Genomic DNA, 15,624 nt, shown 5'->3' with positions numbered 1-15,624 from the left:
ATTTATATTGCTGCTTAAGAGCAACACATTTGATAGACTACAAGCAAATGTAGGTAAAAAAGGATTGTAGCGTAGTTGATGTACTGGGGTGAGGAGTGCATAGGCTATAAGACATGTATAATGAGCAAAACAGTTGTATTCATAATTCTCTTTAGTGGAATGCCTCAGCTATATGCTGGGATTTGAATCCAGATTATCTGGATTTCTCCCTTCAAAAGGTCTAGCCCAAATTCTGTATTCCACATATTTTGTACAAAATGTGAAAGACTATTCATCTGTGTAATTACAAATTGATGTAAAGTTTGAGGATTGTGAGAAGAAACAGAAGACCTCACAACCGCTGAGGATGCCTGCTATAGATGTGGGCAAAATGTCAGGAGAGAATGCTTCTGGAACATGGCCATACAGTCCAGAAAACTCACAGCAACTCCTCATCCAGGACTTGTGCAATCAGTATGATAGTTCTCTGTTCAGATAGGTAAAGTAAAGGTTACCTTCCCGCCGGAGCGGTACCTACTGATCTACTCACATTGGCATGTTTTTGAACTGCTAGGTTGGCAGGAGCTGGAGCTAACAGCGGCCACTCATGCCGCTCCTGGGGATTGAACCTGGGACCTTTCAGTCTCCAGCTCAGTGCTTTAATGCACTTCGCCACCGGGGCTCCCTATGGATTAGGATTACGGACCGCCTTTTCATGTTTGAAGACTATCCTGTCAACTGTCTATATTCTTTTCACTGACCAAGCTAAACATACATCAAGTTTTATCAGACTTTTCTCCGTAAACCCTTTTCTCCTGCTATCTCTAATATATGGGTGGTTGCTTCCATTGCATCACTTGCAACAGACAATCCTGTTTGTACACTGAGTTGGTGTAACTATGTATTACAGAAACGTAGTGTTCCTTTTTATGATTGCACAGCAGTGGTAGCAGAGGAAGGTTCCTCCCTCGCGGCCCAAAGAGACAGCTTCCTATAATGTTCCCAGAAGGCCTATAGCTTCAATGACAGATCCCAGAGATAGGCACTGAGAACACTGTCTGCTAAGTATATCACAGCAGTACCACAGCCTTTCACTTTCTCTGGCCACTGCTGTACACTTTTTTCACGAGTCACTCTTATGCTGGCACCACTTATACAAGCATAGTTATGCCAGTCAACAGGACCAAGGCCAATTTACTATCCCTCTTGAATATCCTAGCTGTCACTTGTCCCTTAATCTGCTACTCTGTCCTTCACTACCATTGATACTTAATCTGGTGTTGGACTGATCGATCTGCCCATTTTAGAATAGCCCCATTCTTGAGGTGTTGCCAATGCTATATTGCACTTTGTCCATTTTAACTGTGAAATTACCTTCCCCATTTCGGCCCATTTCGGCACATGTTGCACGTTGCCTGGGTTCTATGAATTAGTCTCCAGTGTTAATATTGTATGTTTTATGTTGATTTTAACGATTGTTTTTACTGTAATTGATGTTTTTATTGGATAACTGTTTTATTGCTGTGTTTTGATATTTGATTGTTTTATCGGGCAAGGCCCCATGTAAGCCGCCCCGAGTCCCTTCGGGGAGATGGGGCGGGGTATAAAAATAAAGTTATTATTATTATTATTATTATTATTATTATTATTATTATTATTATTATTATTATTGAGTGCAGCCTTCTCCATTTTCCATAGCACACGATACATCTGTGTAGTATGGCCTCTGTATTGGTGGGACTACCAGCCAGGACCGGGGGGGGGGGGGGGTTAGGGTGGAAAATTACCAACCAATAAAGAAAGTTCAAACAAGAGGAAAGTTCAAGAGGAAAATTTAATCGTTTTTATTGGATGTAAATTGCGTATTTTAATTTGTTGTATAATGTTTAGTGTTATTTCCCTCTTTTGTTGGAAACCACCCTGAATCCCCCACAGGGAGACAGGGCAGGATACAAATAAAGTTTATTATGTTTATGTTATTATTATTAAAAAGTCTAGTAACAAGCAGGCACAAGAGGGGGAAGGAGGTAGGAGGGGGGAATCGGCTACTGAAGAAAAGCAGGTGCATGAATACTGGTAAGAGCTAGCACCAGAAGGGAACAAAAGGAAGAGATAGAGATGAGGCACAAATAAGAGAAAATAGCCTGAAAATAGCCTGTGTGCATGTTCAACCTGTCGACTATAAAACTGAGCTGCATCTCAGTTATTTGTGGTACTTTTCTCGCTCGCCTGGCAGGGTGATTTGGTCAAATAAACTTGTTGAATTATCTCCTTGCCTCCAGTGTTTGATTGGAAAAAAGGACCATGGTGGTTTTGGACCATGTGGTAATACAGCAGTAGTTCTCAACCTGTGGGTCTCCAGGTGTTTTGACCCACAACTCCCAGAAATCCCAGCCAGTTTACCAGCTGTTAGGAATTCTGGGAGTTGAAGGTCAACACATCTGGAGACCTATAGGTTAAGAACACTGTAATAGAGGGACACGACAGCGCATCCCAACACCCCTCTAGGCATTTTCTAGGTCCTACAACATAACTACAATATTCTTGGGCTGGAGATCCTTTATTTCACTATTATCTGTAGTTTTGCATATTCATGCAAAGTCTAGGAATATATCTCCCATGTATATGGGGGCTGTACACCTTGGCAGTCATATGGTTGTTCTGCAGAAAGTTATATTAATCTGCCCTGGGTCTTATTACATGCACTGCATAAAGCACTGACTATCAGTACTGGTTGCTGTGTTAGTCTAGGACTAGGTTCAAATCCCCACTTGACATTCTCATACATTTGCTTTGGCCACTCACTAATCTCTCAGCTGAACTTAATTTGTGGTGAGTAGACAGAACAACATCCATCACCTTTATCTCCTTGAAGGAAGGTAATAGGTAAAAGTTTCCCCTGACATTAAGTCTAGTCGTGTCTGACTCTGGGATTTGGTGTTCATCTCCATTGCTAAGCTGAAGAGTCGGCGTTGTCCATAGACACCTCCAAGGTCATGTGGCCAGCATGACTGCATGGAGCACCGTTACCTTCCCACAGAAGCGATACCTATTGATCTACTCACATTTGCATGTTTTCAAACTACTAGGTAGGCAGAAGCTGGGGCTAATAGTGGGAGCTCACTCTGCCTCACAAATTCGAACCGCCAACCTTTCGGTCAGCAAGCTCAGCGGTTTAACCCACTGTGCCACCAGGGATCCCCTTGAAGTAAACATAGGATAAAAATAGAATATCAAAAAGTAATACATATTTAAATCCAAAGCAGTAAGACAAGGAACAACCATCTAGACATCAGTCCTGCTGCAGAGTGACTTTGATATAATGGTCTCTCAGGCCCCTTCCACATACCTGTATAAAATCCCACATTATCTGCTTTGAACTAGGTTATATGGAAGTGTGGACTCAAATAACACAGTTCAAAGCAGATATTGTGGATTTTCTGCCTTGATATTCTGGGTTATATGGCTGTGTGGAAGGGCCCTCAGATGAGAGTGAGGAGAGGACTTAAGTGCTACAAAGAAAGGCAAGGAACAGTCTAGAGCTAGAATTCATTTCCAATTCTAAATGTGTCTGATATGGCATACATAGTGAAATGTAATCCATCATAAAGCCAAGCCTTAATTGCAAGCTAGCCTTTAACCATTAAAAAAAACCCCACCCCTTAGAGGAAGCAGGCAGAAACCTTTTTTCATTTCCCTCTATGATCTACAAGGTACTAGCTCTGGAAGCCACACATACATGGTTTGCTTTGTTTAACAGCTGTGTCACAAGTAAAAATTAAATGTTTACCATTCAACTACTGACTTGTGTTAGATGCATACCCATGGTGGATTTCATACATTTCTTAAACACATGGATTCCTTGCCAGAAAAAAAAAGAAATGGGAGAAGGGAGAGGATTTCAAATCTAAGCCACAACAAGCTGGAATGGGTGGCCTCAGATGAACAAATTCCTTTTGTGCACTAGTCCTCATGAGTTACTATGGAACTGCTTGAGCTAATGATTGTATTTTCAGTAAGATAGGTTATCCGTATCTCTGGTTCAACATCTTTCTCTGTTACACACATCATGTGTTCTTTATTATGAGTAAAATGGGTCCTATTCATTAGCAGCTTTATTGAGAAGCATTAGATTTAGGCGTTAAGATCAAGATAAAATCTCAACAAAGGTACAGCTTGGTTTAAACCACATACCTGTTGGATTCTGTGATTGACACAGAAAAGATGAGATGCAGGAATATAGCCAAAACCTATATACTATGGGGCTGATAATTATATTCTACTGAGACCTGATGGGCAGCTGGTTATTGTAATGCGATAATAGTTAGATTTGCAGATGTTTCACACCCCTTGCTGGTTCCCTTAGCAAAGACATGTTGCACGTGGTTGCGGCTTGGCTGGAGCTACATTGGGACCATGGCAATCGAGCATCAGAAAAAAGTGAAGCTTTCCTAGCATTCTACGGATACAAGTGTCTTCATATGCTCTCTTAGTGTCGCCTTTACTTCATGGCCTCAGGCTTCACGCTTCTTTGTGCTCCTGGGTTGACTCCTTGATCACCTGCAGGTAAAGAAAAGAGAAGAAAAGAATGTTTGGTTATTAAAGTATATTTTAAGCTGTCATGGGATGATTTTTCTTGATGTTGACAATGTGTCAAAATGTGTTCATTTCCAAATGCTTCCAGTTACTTTCCACCATTCCTTTTCCCCTTCATACAGACAACTCATAAACACAAAATCTGACAGTCCGTTTTCATGAGAAGTGGGAACAGAATGCTGGTGACAATTAAATGAAAATTAAATAATGAAATGGTTTAATTTATTAAATCATGTCAGACTACACAGAGAAGCCACTGAAATCTGTAAGCACGTGGACAATTTCAACAGAAAGGAGGAAACCATGAAAATGAACAAAATCTGGCTACCAGTATTAAAAAAAAACTCTAAAATCAGAACAGTAAAGAAGGAAAAACAGTAAATACAGTGGACAATAAATAAATGGTATCAGTATATGGTGGACCAAATGGAATTTGAAATTATGGATGTAAAATTAAATGATTCAAAAGGTAATGAAAATAGAATGCAAGAAGTTGAAGAAAAATGGAACCAGATCAAGAATTATATTATGAATAAGTCTAGAGATCAGGCCATAAGAAATAGGATATAAATGTTATACTGTATGTAAATCTAGAAGAATTGTCTCAAACAGGATTAATATGTAAAATAAAATAATCCTTGTGGTAGTGGCAGGAATTGTAAATGTTGTGGATGTGGATGTCCTAAAATTAAAAAAATATTTAAAAAAGAAGGAACAACACTCTGAAAACAGGAATTCCAGACATGAATCAATCCGGGGCAGCTAACATCTCTATACAAAGGATTCCCTCAGGCAGTAAAAAGCCAGGCCTTGAAGCTGGCAAAGCCATGAATGCTAATCAAGGCGATTAATTACAACATTCACACTTGTCTCCAACAGACAAGAGTTCTTTCTCCCACCCTGGACCTTCCACAGGTATAGAAACCTTCCTTGCTTAGTTTTTCCAATATACCTCACAACCCCTGAGGATGCCTGCCACAGATGTCGGTGAAATGCCAGGAGAGAATGCTTCTGGAACATAGTCATACAGTCCGGAAAACTCACAACAATCCCAAATAATGAAATTCTTGTTTCAGTTGTATCAATTAATAAAAGGGATAGTTTATTCTGTTGGAGGGTAGTATGTTGAGCAAAGCTATACAGGAAAGTAAAGGTTTAAATTTGATGTAAAATAAACTTTTACCATGATAGATGGTAGTCTTGAGAGAGGAAAGAAGGGAGCAACACAATCATTTATCTAATTGTGTTGTCGAAGGCTTTCATGACCGGAATCACTGGGTTGCTGTGAATTTTCGGGCTGTATGGTTATGTTCCAATAGCATTCTCTCCTGATGTTTTGCCTGTGAAGATACCAGCCACAGATGCAGGCGAAATGTCAGGCCATACAGCCTGAAAAACTCACGGCAACCCGTTTATCTAATTGTATGTAAAACACAAGAGGGCGCCTGGAGACCTAGCTCAAACTTCAGCCAGCCAAGATTTTTTACCAAACTTGCAAAAGCTAACAAATATGTGTGTCTTTTCACAGGGATGAATTTAGGACCAAACTGGAAATGGCATGGAAATCCACCATCAAAGTTGGACATTTTAAAACGTTGTGAGAAATGGATTTAGGTTGAGGCCCTTTGATGATGAGAAGTGAAATTCATGAATCTTATGTCAAACAGAACTTCTTAGTCTTTAAGCTGTCAGAAGGCTTTGTTGTTAGCACAGGACGGAGAGATGTTTAATCCTTCAAATGAACATATCCGATATTTCCTATTTAAAATACTTTCCCTGCGAAACAAACAGTAGGTGTGGGGAATTAATTCAACCTGAAATGAGGAAGAGGGAGAGCCAGAGTTGTGTAGTCATTTAAACGTTGGACTATGACTGAGGAGAACAGGGTTCAATTCAAGGCCGCCATGGCACAATGGGTTGTGCCATGTGCTGCTGAACTGCTGACATGAAGGTTGGCAGTTCGAATCCATGGGATGGGGGTGAGCTCTCGCTGTTAGCCTTAGCTCCTACCAACCTGGCAGTTCGAAAACATGCAAATGTGAGTAGATAAATAGGTACCGCTTTGGTGGGAAAGGTATAAGACGCTCCAAGCAGTCATGCCGGTCACACAACCAGGAGGTGGCAACGCAGGCTTCTTGGCTTGGAAATTGAGAAGAGTACCTCCCCCAGAGCCAGAGATGAGTTCCGCCTCCAAAGCCGAAAATGAAAGGAGAAGCCTTTGCCTTTGCTTGTGTATATATGTCTCATTGTTTTGTAACAAGCCATTAAATGTTTGCCGGTATCTGTTTATACTGTAATCTGCTCTGAGTCCCCACTGGGAGAAGGGTGGAATATAAATGAAGTGTTATCATCATCATTATTATTATTCCTTGGACATGGAAACCCGCTGGGTGACCTTGAGGAAGTTAGATATTCTAAGCTTCATGGAGCCTCCGGTGGGTTAAACCCTTGTACCAGCAGGACTGCTGACTTGAAGGTTGGGTTGCTGATCTGAAAGTTGCTGATTCGAATCCGGGGAGAGCACGGATAAGCTCCCTCTGTCAGCTCCAGCTCCATGAGGAGACATGAGAGAAGCCTCCCACAAGGATGGTAAAACATTAAACATACAGGCATCCCCTGGGCAACGTCCTTGCGGACAGCCAATTCTCTCACACCAGAAGCAACATGCAGTTTCTTAAGTCACTCCTGAAACAAAAAGCTCCAAAAAACTGCATGGGTCACCTTAACATTACTAAAAGTTGGAAACCATTTGAAGACAGACAGCAATAGCAGAATTGATTAGCCACTACACCAGCCTCCAGCTTAGACCATTCATCTCTGGCTCCATTTACATTAAAAATAGCAAATGATCCACACATAAATCCTCCAACATCAGATCTAGCTTGGCTCTAAGGCAGGGGAAAGGGAAGCATGGTTGCGGGCCATTTATGGCCCTTTAGGACTTCCAAGTCTGGAAGTTGATGTGTAGATGACTCTCACTTGTAAAAGGTCTACAATAACCTGGGAGAACATGGCAAAATTGCCCCTGTATACTCTCATAAGACGCTTGGGGGTAAATAAATATGTGTATTATTTTGGGTGATCCAAATAATAAGGGCCACACATCCACAAAACAGAAGACATGAATTCTCTCCTGCAAGCACATATATTGTAGGGAACATCTATCATATGTGGTTATCCTGTACTGTACTGCACACCGATAAAGATGAGCTGTGTAGTCAAGTCTAATCTAAAACAAAAAGTTCCTCATTTGAATGTATCGTGTACTTGCTCAATCGGTGGCCTTAAGTGGCTCCCTTTCTTCTTCAGTCTCTCTCACACACAAACACACATAAATACAGCTTCAGAGGTACATAAGTGATTGATAACTGAAGCTCAGAAGGCCAAGGCTGTGTCTCAAATCAAATTGAAATAATCAAATCCATGACTTGAAAGGTTAGGACACTACTTTGCTTAGTGCCAGTGAGAAGTCAGTACTGGTAAAGGGGGATGCAGAGGAATGTCAGGTCCTCAAAAACATCATACGAAGAAAGACTGAGGAATGATGGGTATATAAAGTCAAAATTAAATTTAGCTCAAGATATTCTGGCAGTTGATGAAGAACCTTGGTACCTTCATCCACGCAAAGATGACAAGACAAGATGCAACATATTAAAACTACAAAGAAGAAAAAATAGCTTGAAGATGCTAAAGATGCTTCCTAACTGAAAGGAGAATAAGAGAAAGAACATAAAAGACAGATCACTAGAGAAACTGAGAAAATTATTTCTCTGGGACATTCATGTTCATGGGATTGTCAACTATTTGGAGACAAATAGTTGAACTCAATATTCCACTTTGAGTTTTGTGATCAGAAGGCTTTAAGTGGGCAGCCTTTTCCTACCTCTCCATCTCTTGTCTCCACTGTTTTGACCACAATACTCCTCTTCAGATGAGCCTCAGAAACAGATTTTGTATCCAAGCTGGTTTCTGGTGGGAGCAGGGAAAGAAAATCAGCCTAATTATTGTCATTGAACTGCGATCTGGGGACTACTAGTTGATAGACAGTGATGAGACAGACTACAAGAAAAGGTGACAGAGGGAAATACAGATTATTTTTGCAGGGGTGTAGAAACAGGGACAAAGTGAACTAAAACCCCTCATCTGTGCTCTGAATTTACTACTGAATGCTCAGGGTGAAGGGATAAGAAAATACTAGGTAAGTAGTGAGCAGGAACAGTTAGACACTGCTCAACCTAAACACTAGCATTTTCGGTTGTTGTGCATTTTCCGGGCTGTATGGCCATGTTCCAGAAGCATTCTCTCCTGACATTTTGCCCACATCTGTGGCAGGCTTCCTCAGAGGTTGTGAGGTATATAACCTCTAAGGATGGCTGCCAAAGATGTGGGTGAAACATCAGGAGAGAATGCTTCTGAAACATGGCCATACAGTCCGGAAAATGCACAAAAACCCAGTGATTCTGGCCATGAAAGCCTTCGACAACACTAGCATTTTGACTGATAAAGGTCTCTATAACAAATATATTTTGCATATCTATATCAGAATGCAGAAGAACTTCAATTAAAATGTATTTTAAGGAAGGCTTCCAAATGTTGTCAGGAACATAGTAGTGATCTATGTTGAAGAATCAATAGAAAATAGAGGTGTGCAATGAAATGAAGTCTAAAAAAACAGCTGACATGAAAGGAAACAGAGGTTGTGGCTAAGGGGGTTTGTTACCAAGACCCATTGTCTGTTGTGAAGCTCAGGCCCACGAATAAGAGCATAAGTTTACAGAGTGAGTGCAATTTATTGTACCAAATTGCTCCCAAGGTCGACCTCACAAAACATTTGGAGCAAGGCATTTAGTGTGGTGGCACACACTACATGAGTATATTAGTTCCCTTGATAACACTATATAACAACGTTTGAAAAATTTTCTGTTCCTGGTTTGAAAGTGTTCTTCCTGTTTAATTGTGTGGTACTTCCTTTGAGAGTAGTTGTTATACTCCAGAAACTTCATTTTTGTGGCTGACACAAACTATGTTGATTTGGTTGAGATTCTAGAAGATATTCATTGGAAAACCCAGTGGGTCCCTAGCATGCTATCTATCTATATATCTGTCTAGCTATCTCTTAGAGGGTTGGACTGGATAGCCCCTTGGATCCCTAGCATGCTATCAGCTATTTATCTCTCTTAGAAGGTTGAACTGGATAGTGTTGGGGTCCCTTCCAACACTAGAATACAATCTAATCATGTAGCAGAAGCCTAGTATTTTATAGTATTTTATTGTCATAGGGGAATTTTATACTGCATTTAATTTAATTTAATTTAATTTAATGGTAATTAAAAAACAGTCCTCCGGGATGACTGTTCAGGGAGATGGTGGCAGGATACAAGAATAAATATATTATTATTATTATTATTATTATTATTATTATTATTATTATTATTATTATTATTATTATGTTTTAATTTTGTTGTGAGCCACCTTGGCTCCGCTGGAGAAAGGCAGCACAGAAATTCCTGAAATAAATAAATAAAAACTAGAGCAAAATGTTCTGCAGGACATAACACAGAACAAAGTTTTTGCAGTTTAATAAAAACCTTTCCATGTTTTTTATGATAGACTCAATTAGGAAATGACATTTATAACCCAGGAACAAAAATAATGCTACATAGTGTAATAGCCAGTCAACAACAACTCCTATATTCAGGTATATGTTAGAAGACATGTATTATTGCAAGCTTTTCCAACTGGTGTAAATCTACTATGTAAACTTAATTTTATAAATGGCATACATATTGCATATATAATTTTCTATTATATGTTTTTGTATGTCGCTTAGAAATCAATTTTTCATTTTGTATATTTTCTATTTTTATACAATTTGAAACCATGGTTAAATATACACAAATGATGTCTTCATAATTTGTACCAGCCATGCCGTGAAGAAGGTCATCATGCTGTTAGCCCCCTACCAGCAAGACAAGATCAATAATTTCATAAGGCTTTCTGAAAATAAATCAGGAATTGATTCAAAGCACTTTAAACATTGTTTTAAGTCTTTTAAAAATTATCTGGGGCATCTACACTAGAACTAAGGTGAACTGGCTAAGGTGAGACTCCCCATAGCACAAACATTCAACTTCAGGATTTGGGGATGAAGAAATGTGTGGTTTAAAACGCCCAATAGTTAGATCATTTTTATCTCATATTTTATTAGGGTTTTTTTTAAACCTTTTTTATCTTCACCTCCACAGATATCATGACAGAATGGCTTTTATTGCATTTTTAAATCAGATGTAAAACTAAACAATAGTTTAGTTATTGTGCTGCTCTTTATTTGTCTGAGGGTCTTGGTTTGAATCTGATGATACTATGTGAAGGACTAGAGAGGCAGAGGGGAAATCTTTTGGGCCACTTGGATAATAGTAGATAGGAAAATATGGGAACAAGAACAGTCAGGCAGTCTCTCAGTATTTGCCCAGCCACTTCCAAAGCGATTAATTGGCTATTTCAATTAAGCAAGGCTCCTTCTTTGCTGTCTTGTCATTGGCAGGTGAAAACTGGTCTAGTCCAGCAAGCCTCGGGGAATTGATTGTTAATAAGAGCAGACTTTTAAAATGATGCTTTTTTGCTTTTTATCTTTATAATATTTAAAAATGGATTTAATTCTTTTGTTGATTCAATGCTGTTTCAGTCTCAACTTCCGTATGGTTTTAATCATATATGTAATTTCCTGTCTTGAGATCCAATCTGGGAAATAGGTGTATAAATAAAGAGATGGGCAGACGGAGCCTTATTCCAACTGGGTAGACAGTTGTGCAGTACAGTATTCTAACCTAGTCCTCATCGGAACAGTTCAGAAGAAGAGTAGGAGAAAGTGTGGCAGAGTGTTTTTAAATCGTTGCGTTGGACGTCAGAAGCTGAGGCCCATCAGTTGCAGACTTGTGAGTCCCAAGCTTGCTGGACATCTAGGTCTACAATGATCTTCCTTGGGGAATAGAGTTTATCCAAGCAAACATTTAGTCTATGAAAGGATCAGGGCATTGACATATCTGGCCCACCCTTGTTTCAGATAGTAGCCAGCAGCCAACGCCTTAAATCAAGAAATAGCTTCCTAAGATCTACAGAGATACTCTCAGGAGCATCTCAGCAAGCCCAAAAGTGGCAAGTTAAAACCTGGAACCTCAATCAGTGGCTGATACCAGATGAGAACCCCCTGCCTCCCGGGCACACAGAAGTGGAGTCCATGACATGATGTGAGTGCAGAAAAGCGCAAACCACAGACCACTTATTACACAATGCAGTCTGAGCCCTGCCACATGCACAATGGAGGACCTTCTTACAATACCAAATTTTCAACTTTTACTATAACTACTTTAAATATATTATTTCTATATTATTATATTTTCAATTTGTTTCTGACACAATAAATAAATAAATAAATAAATACTCTTAGTCTGGAGGCACCTGAAACTGCATTGTTGTTGAAAGTAAGTAGGTATGGACTGAAGCAGCCCCTTGAACAGGAGAACACTGGGAGCCCCGTAAACACAGAATTTAGGGAGACAACACTCTTATAATATGGGTCCATCATTGGCCTGATGTAGGAGGGCAGCTGGTGTCACTATGGGAAGATAGGTGTTTTATACTCCAATTCTTTTAGGTTGAAATAATTGAGTGAACACTGACACCTCCTTCAGAAAAAAGAGGATGCAAGGGCCAACTTTCCCCATGCTGAGGGAAAGAGGTAGCAGATCACTTAATCCTTCACAATTATTGCTGTCCCAAACATGGTGACTGCCACATGTGACCCTATGGTGACAACCAGTTTGACTCAGTGGGTCTCTCACCTCGGATCTGAAGGTTGGAGAAGGTCTGCACTGGAATGGTGATCCTGCAAAGGAACAAGAAAGCAGAGATGAAGAGTGTGGGGATTTGATCACAATAACCCATAATACAGCTCCTCTTATTCATTCTAGGCTTTTCTCTGGACAAATTAAATGTGGTGAAAAGCATAAGTCATATAGAGTACTTACTCAGAGTGTTATAATATGAAAGAACAACCATTTTACAAAGCCAAGGACACCAGTCATAAACCTGATGGGAATTACCTATCTATAAATGCAAGGATTGCACTGGGAGCAACCACGTTAGTCAAAATGGAATCATAAATGTGTAGTGTGAAGGGGCTTCAGAACCAACCTGCAGTCCTTTAAGGAAATTTGGGATTTTTCATTGTTTAGAAGAAGAACATCACAGTGAAAGGTATTATGCAGTACTGTAGATGCATGATACAAAAGGGGTATATCTGTAAGTCACACCTGCTCTCCTCTCCTTCCAGAAGTTTGCGGTAAGTTGCAATCTCAATGTCTAATGCCAATTTGACATTGAGGAGGTCCTGGTATTCCTGGAGGTGACGGGCCATTTCTTCTTTGAGGCCCCGGGCATCTTCTTCCAGTCGAATCACTGTGTCCTGATAGCTGGTAGTCTCAAGGGCATAGCGGTCTTCCATCTCCCTCAGCTGCCTCTCCAGAGATTCATTCTGAGAAAAATGGAAGAGTTTCTGATTAACGCAACAAGGCAATGACCTGTTACTAACCTGCACGGGTGGAAAGGGACACCCTCTGCCTGCAGCTGAGTCTAGGGGATCACCAGTGCCACCAGCAAAGTCAATGGCAGCAAAGCTGGCCACTATTTGTAGCCTGAGAACAACACACATTTTGGAACAATACACGTTACTTAATTATGACTCACTTAACACCCTGACTTTCTGCCAAATCACTCAAGGCATTTTATAGTTTAAGAGACTCTTCCAATCTAAGACTCAAATAAAAAATTACGAACGAAAGGAAAATAAACAAGTCCATGGATTAAGATATGGGAAGGTTATTGCAGGAGACAATTATGGAAGGGAAAAACAATGAGTGTGGGCCTTCATCAGAGGTGTGAGCTCTACTATCTCTTCTCATCTCACCAATTGATACAACCAGTTGGAACAATTACTGATCTCCACCCCTCACAACTAGAATGTTACTACAGTTACTTTTTGTACGCAGTAACTGTACGCAACCAGGTCTCCAGCCGTTGCAACTCTGCCTTAGAAGCATCACTTCTACTTACCGATCCTCTCAAGGACTCCAAATCGCAAGTGAGGGCCTGCAGTTGTCGGCGGTACTCATTGGCCTCCTGTTTGGCTAAACGCAGAGCCTCAATGTTTCGTGCTGCTGCATCGGTCAGGTCCGCAAACTAACAGGAAAAAGTTAAGTTAGTTTCAAAAGTTGCAACTGATATTTATTTTTAAAAGAGAGCTAGCTAGACCGGAGGCATGTCTGAGGCCCCTTCGACATCTTGAACTGGATTAAATGGCAGTGCAGACTCAGATAACCCAGTTCAAAGCAGATATTGTAGATTGGTATTCTAAGTTATATGGCTGTGTGGAAGGGCCCAGAGACTCCTCCAAATCTTTCACTTCAGTTCCTAATTCATGACAACCATACATGTTCAATTCTGCATCCATGGCATCAGCAAACTCATAAACAGGACTGGAAGTAATTCATAGAAAAGGTAAACGCTCCTACTTAGTTTGGAGCTGCCCTTGCTGATAATGCAACATATGTTGGAAATAGCAACCTTCTTCAAGCCTCCAGTAGTTAATTGTTATGTATATAATTCAGATTTCTTACTGTATTGTATATGTTTGTATTGGTATGAGGTTTTGCCTTAATTCTTTGTTGTGGGAGGGGTTGCAGACCATGTAATCAGATCTGGGGTTGTTTATGACTCAGACTCCATTTTAGAAGTATGCATAGATACTTCAGAAGAAGCAGATGTATGCTTTAGACTTCAGCAGGAACAATATGCTTACAGACTCCATTGGACTTTCAGACTAGACACTCTATTAGACTCTCAGAACAAAGAGATGTTTTAGATTATGGGTTGTTGAGTCTAAGAAAGATGCCTTGTGTTACCTACACAGAGAAACTACTTCAAATCCTATATGTAACTGGACGGATAAGCAAAACACCTGTATGATGAATAGATGAAGTTTGTGAATAAACCAACAGTGTTACTTTTAAAGAAGTCTACTTATTTTTGTCTCTTAAGAGCATGATTTAAACCAAAAGGTTTTAAGGGAGAATAGATGTTTTGGGGCAACTATAAGAACACTTCTGAAACTCTGCTATGTGTGTTTTTATTCATTGGCATAACAGTTCAAAGAGATATCTAGGTACATCAGTTTAACAGCTGAGACACCTAATTGCCTTGCATGAATGCCATTTTCCCAAAAGGTTATAGCATCATTTTCAAAAGGTTATGACTTCTAACAAGGTCATGTCTTTCCAAAGATCATAAAATCTCCAAAAGTTTATGGAGCTTTCCATTTTCCAAAAAACATAGCTGTTCTTCACATCTCTAATGCTGATAAACAGACAATGTTATTTGTCCAAAATGCCATTAATTTCTATGTCTGCATAGACAAATAAATAGGTCCTAAACCTGAACTGTCCCTAGAAGCCAAGATGACAAAACTCAGACAGTTGTACTTTGGCCATATCATGAGAAGAAACTAAAGAGACAATAATGCTTGGTAAGGTAGAAGGCAGAAGAAAGAGAGGAAGACTGCAGTCTACACTATAAAAGAAGTCACAGACCTGAGTCAGCGAAGCTGTTCATGATTGGGTGACTGGTCTCTTCGGTCTCTTCCAGACAGGCCCCATATCCCTGGATCTTATCCCAGGTTTTCTGTTTATCCCAGATTATCTGGCAGTTGGGACTCATATAATCCAGTTCAAAACAGAAAACCTGGGATCAGATCCTGGGATTTAGGGCCTGTCTGGATGGGCCCTCCTTCATAGGGCCATCACAAGTCAAAGTTGACTTGACAGCACTTAGTAACAACTTTTCTTTTTTCTGCTGCTAACAGTAATAATGATAGATAGATGTAATCAGATCCTTAATATTCCAATTTTAATTTTAACATTTTGATATTTCAACTTCCAGAATTCTGTGGTCAACAAGGCCACTATGACAACCTCGGGCAATAGTTAGAGGGCAAAA

General features: G+C 40.0%; 1 protein-coding gene across 4 annotated transcripts in view; it reads right to left on the bottom strand.

Annotated features, from left to right (window-relative positions):
• Window positions 1-1,794: 1,794 nt before the first annotated feature.
• Window positions 1,795-15,624, bottom strand: part of gfap (glial fibrillary acidic protein) — a 34,811-nt gene continuing 20,981 nt past the window's right edge. Inside the window, exons 6-11 of one of the 4 annotated variants that reach the window (XM_016994529.2) lie at window positions 13,687-13,812; window positions 12,888-13,108; window positions 12,417-12,460; window positions 8,459-8,544; window positions 4,454-4,539; window positions 1,795-4,364 (exon numbers count right to left, since the gene is read on the bottom strand). In XM_016994529.2, the coding sequence (XP_016850018.2) occupies window positions 4,501-4,539; window positions 8,459-8,544; window positions 12,417-12,460; window positions 12,888-13,108; window positions 13,687-13,812 (516 nt within the window). In that variant the 3' untranslated portion in view covers window positions 1,795-4,364; window positions 4,454-4,500. Of the gene's footprint in view, window positions 4,540-8,458; window positions 8,545-12,416; window positions 12,461-12,887; window positions 13,109-13,686; window positions 13,813-15,624 lie in introns of all 4 variants that reach the window. The other 3 variants (XM_003222612.4, XM_016994530.2, XM_008113222.3) reach the window with 3 other exon arrangements.

Source organism: Anolis carolinensis, chromosome 6, assembly GCF_035594765.1.
Source record: "Anolis carolinensis isolate JA03-04 chromosome 6, rAnoCar3.1.pri, whole genome shotgun sequence".
In the NCBI taxonomy this organism is placed as follows: Eukaryota; Metazoa; Chordata; class Lepidosauria; order Squamata; family Dactyloidae; genus Anolis; species Anolis carolinensis.
The sequence above is the reverse complement of the archived record's forward strand: the minus strand, read 5'-3'. Positions and strand labels throughout refer to the sequence as shown.